Source organism: Poeciliopsis prolifica, unplaced genomic scaffold (assembly GCF_027474105.1).
Source record: "Poeciliopsis prolifica strain line A6 unplaced genomic scaffold, Auburn_PproV2 SCAFFOLD004, whole genome shotgun sequence".
In the NCBI taxonomy this organism is placed as follows: domain Eukaryota; kingdom Metazoa; phylum Chordata; class Actinopteri; order Cyprinodontiformes; family Poeciliidae; genus Poeciliopsis; species Poeciliopsis prolifica.
Window position 1 is genome coordinate 12,078,358 of NW_026562379.1, and position 12,688 is coordinate 12,091,045.

Genomic DNA, 12,688 nt, shown 5'->3' on the forward strand with positions numbered 1-12,688 from the left:
TTAAAACCCTGAAATGAAAGGACTATACATGCAAATATTAGTGCAAACCATGTGCATCGTTTTTCCATAAGGTTGGATGGCGGTTCATCTGTCACGCTGTCTGGTGATTTTGATAAATTTATTTGCAAAGTAACAGCAACTGGAAGCATCATAGTATGCTAGAGTTAAAATTACATTTTGTGCAAGGCAGGGATTCATTATTAATGAAAGCATGATGTTAGACTTGGTAATGTCTCTTTCTGGCCGACATGCCGAGTGGTGCATGCTGATGCAACGTGTTGGCTGCTGTTTACCGTGAGTAACTGTGAGGTAAAGCCGATGTCTGAAAACAGGAGTAAAGACGGGTCAAGTCACAAAGCAGAGAGATTGTGAAAGAACCGTGGACAGACAAATCAGAAAGTATGGTCAATATGAGCCGAGCCCTGCAGAACCGTAGCAGTGAGGCAGAACAAGCTGTAATGGGAGAAGAATCCTCATGCCGCCCCTCCTTCTGCCACACCGCATTCATCACACGCCCCCTTTTGATTATTGAAACCCGCACAACAAGTGCATCAATGTTACTCCTACAACAAATGTACCTGCCTTCCACCAGGCTCCCTCACTCCTTTCTGTCTTGTCGCTCCTTCCATTCATCTTTTCTCTCCCATACCTTTCTCCTGTAACACTTAAGGTCAGGATGGGATGTAAACAATAAATCTTTGGTGCATGCTCTGACAGGAGCCCTCAATCCAGGAAGTGCTTTGGCTCGTTGGACACAAGAGCAGCACTTCACCTAAACACTCCCCTCTTAAAAATGATTTGAGTAGGCAGAAAGTCAGGATGGAAAGTTTGGAGAGAGCTATTTGGTGTGAAAGTAAGACAAATTGGAAGAGGGGAGAAATGAAGAGAGGAATAAGTGGATGAGGGCGAAGGGTAAAGGGACAGATTTTCTGTAAGAGGAGTGGATCCGACGGGCCCAAGTTGTCGAGATTAATATGACGAATGGCACAGAACAGCAGCTCTAACTGCACTATTATTTTCTTTTATTTGGCTTAGGTGCTCTCTTTTTACCACAAAACGATATCAAAGGTCTTCGATTTCTCACCCTCAAACTCACAAACACCTACACATACTGGAGGCATGACAATGTGCGAACCGAAGCTGTTGTCTAGGTGCAGATGGTGCTGTTGCAAGGCACTGGAAACACTCAGCAATACTTATTCCTACAGTACCGGTTCTGTTTTGCACATCTTCAAGCATAAATTAAGACTTACCTTTCACTTTTTCCACATTGTCATTACTTATGTGACAGTGGAATGTATTTATGTCTGTCTAAATATTTAATTTTAACAAAAGTTCCTGCAGAACTAAATATTTTTTTTAATCAAAGCTACACAGCAGGATTAAGAAATGCAATGTATCTCAGAAAAATCACATGAATACAATGATGTGAAGTTGTATATATGTTGTCTAAAATTATGTATATCTTTGTCTAAAATTATGACAAAGGAAAAGCCTGTTAATACAATTATTTTCATCTGAGCCATTTTCAAGTCATACAAGGTGTTTGAATATAGTTATAGTTCCATAGTTAAAAGTTCCAGTTCTTGTGGGTAAATATTTTTTTCTTTCCACTTTGAAGAAGTTAGTATTTTTGCTAAATGTCTCTTTGAGCTGCTCACTGACAAATAGAAAGCTTTTTAATGTTACTATCAGAAGCAGAGTGCAGTTTCATTTTGTCAGACAACAAAGGTGGTCAAGCCCAGAATACTCCAAAATGTTTTCTATCACACATAAATAGTTTTTACAAAACTACATGGACTTTATACTGCATCTCAAAATTGCGTCAGAATTTGCTTCTGCATAAATTTGTGATTTTTGTATTGACTTCATTTTGTATCTTCACCAATGAGTTGGCCCAGGAAGTAAATTAGTCTGTACAGATTCTCCCAATGCATAGGACAAGCTGTGATAGCCCTGTGCACAGCAACCAAAATGCACACCCACCTTACTCTGAGATCACTGCCACTCAGTCACCCACACACACCGGGTGAGAACGGGCGCCATAATAAAAGCTATTTCTCCTCTGCTCTGTCATTTAGTGGCCTCTCCAGCACCATTTCCGCCCATCTAAGACCCACAGCACTTCCCACGCTCATAAAGAGGAAGGTAATATCATCCTGGGATGCCTGTGTGTGATGGAAATAAAAATAATGGAAAAGGGCATGGATCTGGCTTTTAGAATATGTTTTTGTAATAAAGGTTTATTTCATTTGTGAAAGAGGCTGTGCTTGCAAAGGTTGAGAGATGCCTCGGCACACTACGATAATGCTGACTGATGAATGGGTGATATCTTATGATGAGGTGTGCTGCAAGAACACATGCTAGTTACAAATATGTTTGTAAAATTATCACTATGCAAAATTTTGCCTCTTCATCTAATTTGTTATGATTTTATGTTGATATAATAATATCCATCTACCTTTTGTACATAATATTGTGGTCCTTACCCAATCTAAAGAACAAATTTTATTAGTAGCATATCAGACTCTGTTCACACATGGTATATTTTTAGAAGCACAATTCAGAAAAATGTGCGTCCACATGACAGGCGGCAGCACAACTGAAATGGTGTAGTGGGTATGCCAAGCCAATTGGTGGCGCTGAACCACTGCCAGATGTCAACACAAAAAACACTGAACTGCACCATGTTAACCATTTGTGAGAGTGAAGCATATGCAATACATAGTGATGGAGTTTTAACATCATGATTTTAACCTGGAACCCGGTTTCAAAAGTGATTGTTTCTAGCATTCCAAAACGTTGAATCCGTGTGGCCTAAAAGACAAAAAACACACACAGAGACACCCAAAACTGTCTCTGAGAGGATGCAGCTTCCAAGTGATGGTTGGGTTTTGTTTTCCAACCTGCTAATATTTCAATATTTCAGTCCTGCTTAGCTGGCATTTCTGATGTCTCCTAGATATATCACCTTTTCTTTCTCTTAAGCTGTTTTTCTCTTTTAACCTTCGTCCCCTGAGGTTTTCCTTTCCTCCATTTAACTTTTGTCATCCTTTTATGGTTTCTTTCTTCAGTTCTCGCTCCCCTCATCTCCCATGGTTATTGATTGCTGTGACAATAGAAACCTCTACCTGAATTCAAAAAAGGTCATCTACACGCCTCACTATCAATCTCCAAAATGCAGCAGAGGGAACGCATTATTTAAAAGCAAATCTAATGTTTTATTTTTTGGGTGCTACTTGACTATTAAAGAGAGCATGGAGATTGCTGTAACAAATACATTTCAGGGAGAGTTTTGCTCAAATTGGAGAAACTTTTCAGACAGAGTGGCATGCTCTAAAAGCTAAAGTGCTAAATTAAGTACATGCCTCACTTCTAAGACTCCAAACAGCGTTTTTTAGTAAATTTGTAGTAAGTTCATCTTGGCTGTGTGCAGGATAAATGACTCCCTGTCCTACCCATTGAGCAAACAGATGGCTGTAAGTGCACAGGCAAACACATTTTAGAGTGACAGTTAAAGATTTTCTGAAGAGCAGTTGTGTTAAAACCTCCACACTCTCTTGACAGCTTCATTAGAATAAATTCAGGCATGTTGCTCCCGGAGGGCGGAGATAAGAGCTAATCAGAGAGGGGCAAAGACAAAGCAGACTTCTACTCTCTTGAAGAACCTATTTTATCTACTATGTTATTCACCTTCAAACTGTTGTCACATTTGTATTGGGTTAATATTTACACAGAAGATGGTTATTTACATGGGATACGGAGGGTGGTGGTGGCGTGGTATATATTATGCAACATGAGTCACAAACTGGACTGGATTCCTGCATCTTTTGGATGTGCCATGGCTCAACACACCTGAAATAAAAAAAACAAATTTTCCCTTCAGCATGCAGTCACTGCATTGCTGATGTCCTAATATTTGGTTCAATTGTTGAAGCAGAAGTAGAGTTTAGATTGGGCTTAAAAAATCCAGCCAAATTAACTTCTGCATTTCCCTATCTTTACTCAACAGGGTAAACTGCCAACTCTTCCATTTATACTACATGTAGATTAAAACTTTAGATTTCCCATTCTCGTTTGCTTTTCCCTGTGCTGTATTCGTTGCAGGCTTATTAAATGCACCATATAAGTTCAAGCCAACCTGACCCAATCATCAAGAAAATAATTTTGGCTCGATCTGGCCTGAATTTTGGGTCGGGTTTGTGCCATAAATCTAAACTCTAAGCAGAGACACATCTAATAGCAGGAAACAGGCACTTGAGGACTGGAGTTTAAGATCCCTGAGGTAAAAAAGGACTGAAATGAAAGTAGGATAGAAAAATATGCATTATAGTGTCCAAGTGAATGCTTATTGATTTTTACAGCTATTTTCCTTCATATCAGACAGTTACTCTTACTTGATAAGCATTAAATTCTCTGCTCTCATTATCTCTGTCACACAAAAAGAATCCTGATGGTGCACTTCCTTCTACCTCCAGTTTCTTTTGCAAATCTGCTTCCCTGCCAATGACTGCCCAATGCAAACATGACATAATATATAACAAATACTATGACAGAAATAAAAAAATAAAATAAAGCTATTTTAAGACAGTAAAAATGTGCTCGCATCTGTGGCTTCTCCGAGACTAGACTATAGGTCTACCTAATGAGGTGAATCAAAATGCAAAGAGAGTTACTTAATATTGAAAAGATATTGACTACTTACAATGAGCCTGTAACAAAACTTTGACTTCAAAAGCCGTGAAACCGTATCCCTTTAAAGTGTTTCTGCTTTAGAGAAATAAGGAGCGGCAGCTCTACATACGCCTGGCGACTAAGGTTTACAGACAGAAGCAGAATTGGAGCTTAAACTACCTGGTTCAAAATGCTTCAAGACAGTCGGAAAGATGCTTCAAATGTATGTGTGAATTGTGCGTGCGTGTGTGTGTGTCCATCAAGTTCTTTGGAGACAGTTGGTGCAGTGGAGCTCTAAATTTAGCAGGCCCTTTAGAAGGAGTCATCTATCATTCAACATGACCCCTCCCATGAGGAGTGAGGTGCTGTGTGTGTGCATGTCTCACACACTAAGAGATACACATAGAAACAGTAAAATATTTCAAGGCCTGTTGAAAGCTGGAAATAAAAGGTTCTGTCATTTTTTTGTATAAATTCTGCTGAAATGAAATACCATGAACTTTTGTGCTCACAAATTATGTGAACATCTTTTATTTATCCTTTACCAAACTATTACTGGGAAATGTGTTTTTGAACATCTGTCTGCTCATGATTGTGAATTTTCTCATACCTTCAAATTAAAGTCCTCAGGATAAAATGACGCATATGGAACAAAGCCGCAGAACACCCTTCAATGCAGATGGGTTTAGTGAAAAACAGAAGCCAGCTGCATTTGCTGTTCTTGGAGCCTTTGGTAATGGCCTGTGCACCTTGCACAGGATCTGAGCCTGAGGCTGAGCCATGGTGGAAGAAAGCTGGATGCCTTTCTTTTCCTGCTTGTAATCTCCTTCTTGTCTGAGCCAGACATATGGCTCTCCACTTCTTGCAACTTTTGGGTTTTTTGTCTGCTCTATGACTTTCACTGTGAAAAACAGCATAATTTCACAACCTTATCAGGTAGGGTGGTCCCATTGCAGCCCATAATTTGTTAACAAGCTGTTTCAAATGATAGCAGTCAACGATAACACAAAAAGTACCAGATGCTGCACATTCAAATAACACTCAGGAGATTCCTGTTTTGACAAAGAATATGTGGGAAACTGTGGGAAGAGATAATGGCAAATGGGTTAAGACTTTTCCCAGCTTTCCATGCTCCATTCTATAGACTATTTTGCTAGTAACCAGGTTTATGCAGGTATTTAAAAGTTTTGTAGACCAATATATTTATATTATTTTTGTCATTAGCCATGTAAAATCTCCTTTTGGTGATTTAAATATAAAACCTCCCAACGTCACCCCCAAAACCCTTAGATCGCCGCGGTGTCCCTGAGGACGTGAATCAAGATCAGGAATGAGTACGTCAGTGGGGCAACTGATGTACTCATCGTCTAACATCTAAACATGTTGGATGTTTAGGAGACAAAGCCAGATTGGGATTGTTTGGACATGTTCAGAGGAGAGGAGAGCAAATTGTCAAATCGATATTAGGATGCAGAGATTGAAGCCACAGGACAGGAGGACATGATTGAGACCAAAACATAGATTTATGGATTTGATTAAAGAGGACAAAAAGTTAGTCAGGGTGAGGGTAGAGAATGCAGAGGACATGAGTAAATGAAGACAAATGATTTTTTTGTTGTGACCCCTGAAGGGAAAAGCTAGAAGAAGATGAAAAAAGTTGAGTCAAATTTCAGACCTAACTGTACTGAAGAATCTGTGGCAAGACCTAAAAACTGATATTCCCAACTCACTGAAGTTGACTGAATTGGAAATAAGAATCTAAAGCCATCCTGGAAAAAAACTAGTAACTTGCATAGCAGGAAATGAGGGTTCTACAAAGAATTGCATTTGAGGACTGAGGTCAAATGTAGGGAACACTTTTCACACTTTATATATTTATAAAATGCTAAAAACAATAACTCATTTTCTTTCTATTAGTTATGAGCAACTTTGCAAGCCTGGTCTGTCACATAAAATACTTGTAAACTGCATTATGGTTGTAATGTTGCAAATGTGAAAAAATGTGCTGTGCTCACTGAAGTAGTGAGTAGTCAGCACACGACCTTTGCTTCAAATATTGGTTACCAAGAGCAATGTTTCATGGGCATCAGGGAAACCACATAACCATTTAATTTGTTTCCAAATATACAAATGTCATGGTACAATTAGTCTTATTCGGCAAAAATACAAAAAAAAAAATTATAGTTATGAGGAAGAGTAGAGCTGTGCTGCTATTGCACAACAGGACTTGTTTCTGATTGAATTTGAATATTTTCCACTGCTGTTCACAGATGAAGTCAGAGAATATCCCCCCTGGAGTGTTTTTCTGATTGCTTTTGGTTTCTATGGGAGTTGCTGACGGTAATGATATCCTTACCACATTCAATTTAGACTCCTGTTGCAAACATCATTGAGATCTCAATTACCCAGTTGTCTTTTTGTGTTCGGTTTTTCCATCTGAGCGGGTCGAGGTAACTTCTTATAGATTTCTGCTTTGTGCAGAAAGTACACTAAAGAGACAAATGATGATAACGCTCCAATTTTCTAACTTGAAAACAAAGACTTCCACTTGTCTTTCTACTTGGTTTGCATTATCCTACTCAACACAAATTTTTTAGCAAAGGAAGAGAATTTATTTGTAAAATGTTGGATATTCCCATCATGTTTTTGCAACATGTAGCTTAACAGATGAACATAACGCATGCAGATTTTTTTTTTTTTCCAACAGTATTTATGAAGTCTCAGAGATGCTAATAGTACTGGACTAGTAACCTACTGGTTTTCACCCAATCTTTCCTCCCATTAGTTCGGACCTCCCTCCCTCCTCCACAGGCTACCCATCAGTCATAGGGGTCAACTCAGTGCCAGCTTCCCTTCTAAACCATAGCTTTGATTGTGTTAGTGCTAAATTATACATTGTTCTGTTTTTGGAAACAGAATTTATTGCATGTTTGAAATTTCAAGTGTTTTTGCTGTAACCTTTCAACAAAGAAGGCACCACAGCTTGAAAGAATCGTATATCTAAGATATTCATGATAAGTGCTTTTGAGATATCAAAGAGAATTAAATTCAAATGATTTTTGCTTTTCCAACCGAATAGAATAGTAATATATGAAAAGCTCTTACAATGTGGATGAACTAAAACATGAATCTGGCGTGGTTTCAGGCAATGCATTTCTGTTGCTATTGTGCTTTCCAAATTTAAATTCCCTTTGAGGCTGAAAAACTTGCAGGGCCTATAATTGCTTATGCAGGAAACATTTGAAGACAGACAGCCTTCTTCTTTGAAATGCTTGAGTTTGGATCTGCGCTGAAAGAATATGGAACTATGCACAAAAGTCATGCTGAATGCAACCTCAGTGCAACAATTGTCAGTGATGTCAATTAAAACTTCAGGCGCCAGCTGTTAACAATGCAGACGACAAAGATAAAACTAGTGAAATTATGGACCAGCACTGAACACAATGGACCAGTGCTGAGAAAGCCACCCTGCCTCTGAGTTCTGCATCTATTATTAAGAAACTGAACTCTCATTTTGTCAGTAGGTAAAATTAATATCTATAACCCTCTCTCTCCAGTTCCACTCATTATGTACCAGCTCACTATGCCTGATTGCATTGTAAGAAAAATTAATTGGGCCTCTGTGATAAACCAATGTAGCGAAAGATTCTTTAGTGGAAGGCTTCGCTGAGTTTGAGGTATTCAGATGTTGTTAAAAAGACATTTAGAGGCACAGGAAGTAAAGAAGCCATTAAGGCAAAAGGAAAAATCAACTTAATTGAAATCTCCTCCTACACCTCCACGTTTGAGGAAACCTTTAACAAAAGAGAAAAAGATAGAAGCACATAAATTATAAAAATTAAAAAGGAATGCAGACGTTCCCTCAGCAATTGCCGTAGAGGTTATTGCGAAATCAGCGTGGTCTTTACAAATTATTATTTTTTTGATTACAGATAAGAGAATATAGTTTGAGATAAAACAATTGGCCCATAAAATAATGATAACTTGCTGTACACTAACCATTTCATTTTTATTACATTATAGATATGATTATGTATCAGGAGAATGCAAGTTCAGGACATATCACACTGTCATGCATAACTCGCCAATTAAAAAGAGAAAAGTTAAATAGATATTGAAAAGTTCTCAGTTTAAGACAAATGTAGTTGAATGCCAAAAGATGAAAAAATGTCTACACAAACATGTCCATTATTGTTATAAATTGGTGCTCAGGTCGTTAAATCAAATGCTCTAAATAGGTCTGAATCTCAAAATCATTCTTCTTGACAACATTAGGAAGAGAACTACAAGGCTATAAACGTCCAAATCACAACATATTTTTCTGTTGTAAAAACAAAAGTCCCTGGACAACCTTAAATAACCATAAAAATGTCTATGGGTACCCAGATTCTGCTGGGATATCTGTTTTTATTATAGTTCAAATGTTACTTAATAAAATTTTAATAAAATGTTTCAAGACTTAAGAAGCTTATAATAATTTCTATATCTTTGAACTGTGATTTGTATCTTTGTTCATTTTTTAATTATTACTTCTTAATGCATCTAAGCAGATAAAATGTTATTCAATGTATTTTATCTTTCATTAAGCTCATTCAATTCATTGTCATCAGCCGTTGCTGCTTTAACTTATAATTATAAGTTAAAGCAGTTGGACCATGTAACACATTAAGTTTTTTGCGGAGGAAACAGAGGTTATCATACACTGAGAAACTTTTACAAACTAACTTTTTGCAGCGTCAGTATTTGACAAAATCATCTTGTGTTTTGTTCTATGTGTAAGATTTATCCGCTGTAGTAAATTAGTATATTAGATGAGCTAAACCATCCAGCTTCTTTGGTGTTTGTTTGCAACAGTCATTCTATGCATTTCTTTTTGTTAAGATTGCAATGTCAGCACAGTCTTAATAAAAAGAACCTTTATTTCAGAGGAAATAATTTTCTTACAACTTTTGAAGGTTGTTGTTCAACTTCCTCTCAGAGAGAAAATGTGTAGTCAGAATACAAAAACACCAATAGTCTGAACTCTTTGCCTGAAAAGCCTCCAAAAGATGACTCATACACACTTTACTGTCTGTCAGGTGGGTGATGGATGACCTCGTTCATGCTTTCTCCCCAATCAAGACCAGTGATCCGTCTGATCAAATTAGCCTGCAGTTCTCCATCTGGATGTCCAGGCTCAGCTGTGTGTCTCTAGTCCGAATCCAATGTCCTTGTTGGGTGCAAGTGTGAGGTCTTTGGAGTCGAGGTCAACTGTCTTACATTTGGACAGCCTCCTTGAGCAAAAGACAGCTGCTGCTGTTAATACACAACACACACACACACACACACGCACACAGGCACCCACACACACACACACACACACCCACACAGCTACAAGCCTCTGGAGTGACCATGTCTACTTCTGCAGTGCCATCCATCCATCCATCACTTAAAAGCAGAAGTTTGAAAATGAAATGAAAAATAAGTGTTGAAATTGGTTATGTGGTTTCCCTGAAAAAAGACATACATTTTGTCAGCATTTAATTAGCTGTCTTGTAAATCATTCATTCATTATTTTCAATCACATATAAGTTGACATGTAGCTTTAGTTCAGAGCAGACAGCAGCTGTTTAAAAATGGATGGAATGGCAGAGGCAACAGAGAACTACAAAATAATGTAAGACTTATGGGAAAAGTCCTTACAGGTCTGAAATGTTACCACCTCCCAGTGAACAAATCCCAACTTACTTTATCCTTAACAAAAACTTGCTCAAAGTTGCTCAAAATAAATTCAGTTCATAGGAATGTATTAACACATCATCTCTCTGCCATGCTGACAGCAGTGAGATAAATTTATACTCCAATCATTTACTAATTTAGGTTCATTTGCTAGTTTTTACAACATGGAGTCTTCTTAAGGTAGCTGTATTTGAAATTCTGTTTTGTTCTAGAGTTTCTCAATTCATAAAGATACAACATGAACTGAGAAACTCTAGGAAAAAAAAACAGAATTTCAAATACAGCTACCTTAAGAAGACTCCATGTTGTAAAAACTGGTACATGTTGTATTTTACTATAGCATCAATTATACTAAACCAAAGCTAATTTACAGTTTTTCTTGTCTTGCTTGGTCATGAAAAAACAAAGAGATCAGAGATCAAGACTGAAAAATAGGTTGCTTGATGTTATATTAGCAACAGTGAGACACAGAATTGTTTTTTGGACCGAGCAGCTCTTCCTGAACCCATAAATCCCTATTATGAAAATATTTGTCCTTTCATATCATCTAAGTTCATTTGCCAGGACCACAGGCAGCAGGATTGAGGCGTCAAAATGGTCGGGATAATAGCTCAGCATTCACCTGAGCAAAATGAATGTGATATATGAGGGAGATTTTTCCTTTCTGGCTGAGTTCTGTCATATTAAAAAAAAGACACTTGTCAATCAGTTGTAGATCCATAGGACAATGATACAGTATGATTATGGTAGAGTTGCAGGATCACACAACACAACTCATTGATTGAGGTGCAGAAAACATCACTTCCTCCGCAGTGGAAACATTCTTCGTTATAAAATATTGTACCAACCTGCACCAACCCATGTTGTACAGTTCAGAGGAAATGAGTCATATGTACATTAGGTTCTGCTATATCCGCAGACAACGATGAATGCTGTCTGCCAGTGTGACGATGAACAGCTGCAGTTTTTGCCTTTGCCTTATGAGATTATCACGTTATTAGTCAGAAATGGTTTTAGATTTCACACCTTAAGACATGAATTTGGAACACTGCTATCTAAAAGTGATGGGGAATAAATCATTTTTATCAATTATTTACACAGAGAAACTTTGCAGTAAGCAACCAGATTTTCCCCTGAAAGAAAAGTTTGCCATCTTTTTCTGAACAATAACCAAAGTTTGACCTGAAGGTTTTCTAGTTTATTGCAGCCATCCATTCTGCTATAGGAAATAAACTTAAATATAGAATACTGCAGTAAGTCATAACTCACCAGAAAGCAAGTATGTTTTTTATGTCCTGTGTCATTCTGAAACAGCATGATCACATTTTCACATGACTATCAACGTAAAGCAGTGCAATAGCAGCAGTTAAGGTTCTTTACCTTGTCTTTCAAGAGGTTTAATGGTTAAAAAGCGAGAGATTAACTTTTGTGTGTTACATTTTAGCAAATTAAATTTAGGTTTTGTTCAAAAAACCAAAAAAAGAAAGAAAATTAAAGCTTGTTCCTAACATCAATACAGATTGAGTGATTGCTTTAGTTTTAAACACAGACAAAGATGGATTAAGTGAAAAATAAAAAAAATAAAACCCCAAAGGATGTCTAGTAAACTGCATGCTTAATCCAGGATAGAAGCTTCACATCTCTGTGACAATGCCCTGTGACCTACTTATTTAATCCTCAAAGGGACAATGAGGACACACAGGTTCTTCTGTCTGCCCTTTAAATCTCAACATCAGATTCTTACCTGCTCCAGTTTCCAGTGGAACTCTGCTGGCCTGAAGGTGTCCACCTGCGTAAAGTCCCTCCTCAGCAGGAATACCAGCCGGCAATTATGGACATACAGTGAGTAGTGATGACGATTCATCTCTGTAGGAGAAAGACAGATGAGTAGGCACCAGGGAGCAAATCTCACCACACCTACTCACAACTGTCAGGTAAAGTCAGTCTGACATCTGGCTTCCTGAATCCACAGGAAACTGGGACAGTGGTGCTTTCTCTGACTGAGGCCAGCTGTCAGATATTCATCCCCACTTTCAGTGCAAATATTAAGACAATTGGATTGCTGTATAAAAGTATTACTAAAAATGAAATGATTTAAAAAAAAAACAATTCTCCTTTGCTGTTAGACAAAAACTGCAAATGAAAAGAAAATAGCAGTGAAGTATCAGAAATGCAGTTGCTATTTGAAAATCATCAGTTTTTGTAGAACCTTGGTATAAAACCACCTACATCATGGGTCATATCAACATTACTTCACCATACGAAGCTAAATGGCTCTGATAATGACAGACTAAAT

General features: G+C 37.7%; 1 protein-coding gene across 2 annotated transcripts in view; it reads right to left on the bottom strand.

The window, feature by feature from the left end:
• LOC129359070 (calsyntenin-2-like) overlaps positions 1 to 12,688 on the bottom strand; it is a 264,814-nt gene that overhangs the window by 43,842 nt on the left and 208,284 nt on the right. For both annotated transcript variants that reach the window (XM_055028446.1, XM_055028445.1), the window contains one exon: positions 12,137 to 12,258. In XM_055028446.1, the coding sequence (XP_054884421.1) occupies positions 12,137 to 12,258 (122 nt within the window). The remainder of the gene's footprint in view (positions 1 to 12,136; positions 12,259 to 12,688) is intronic.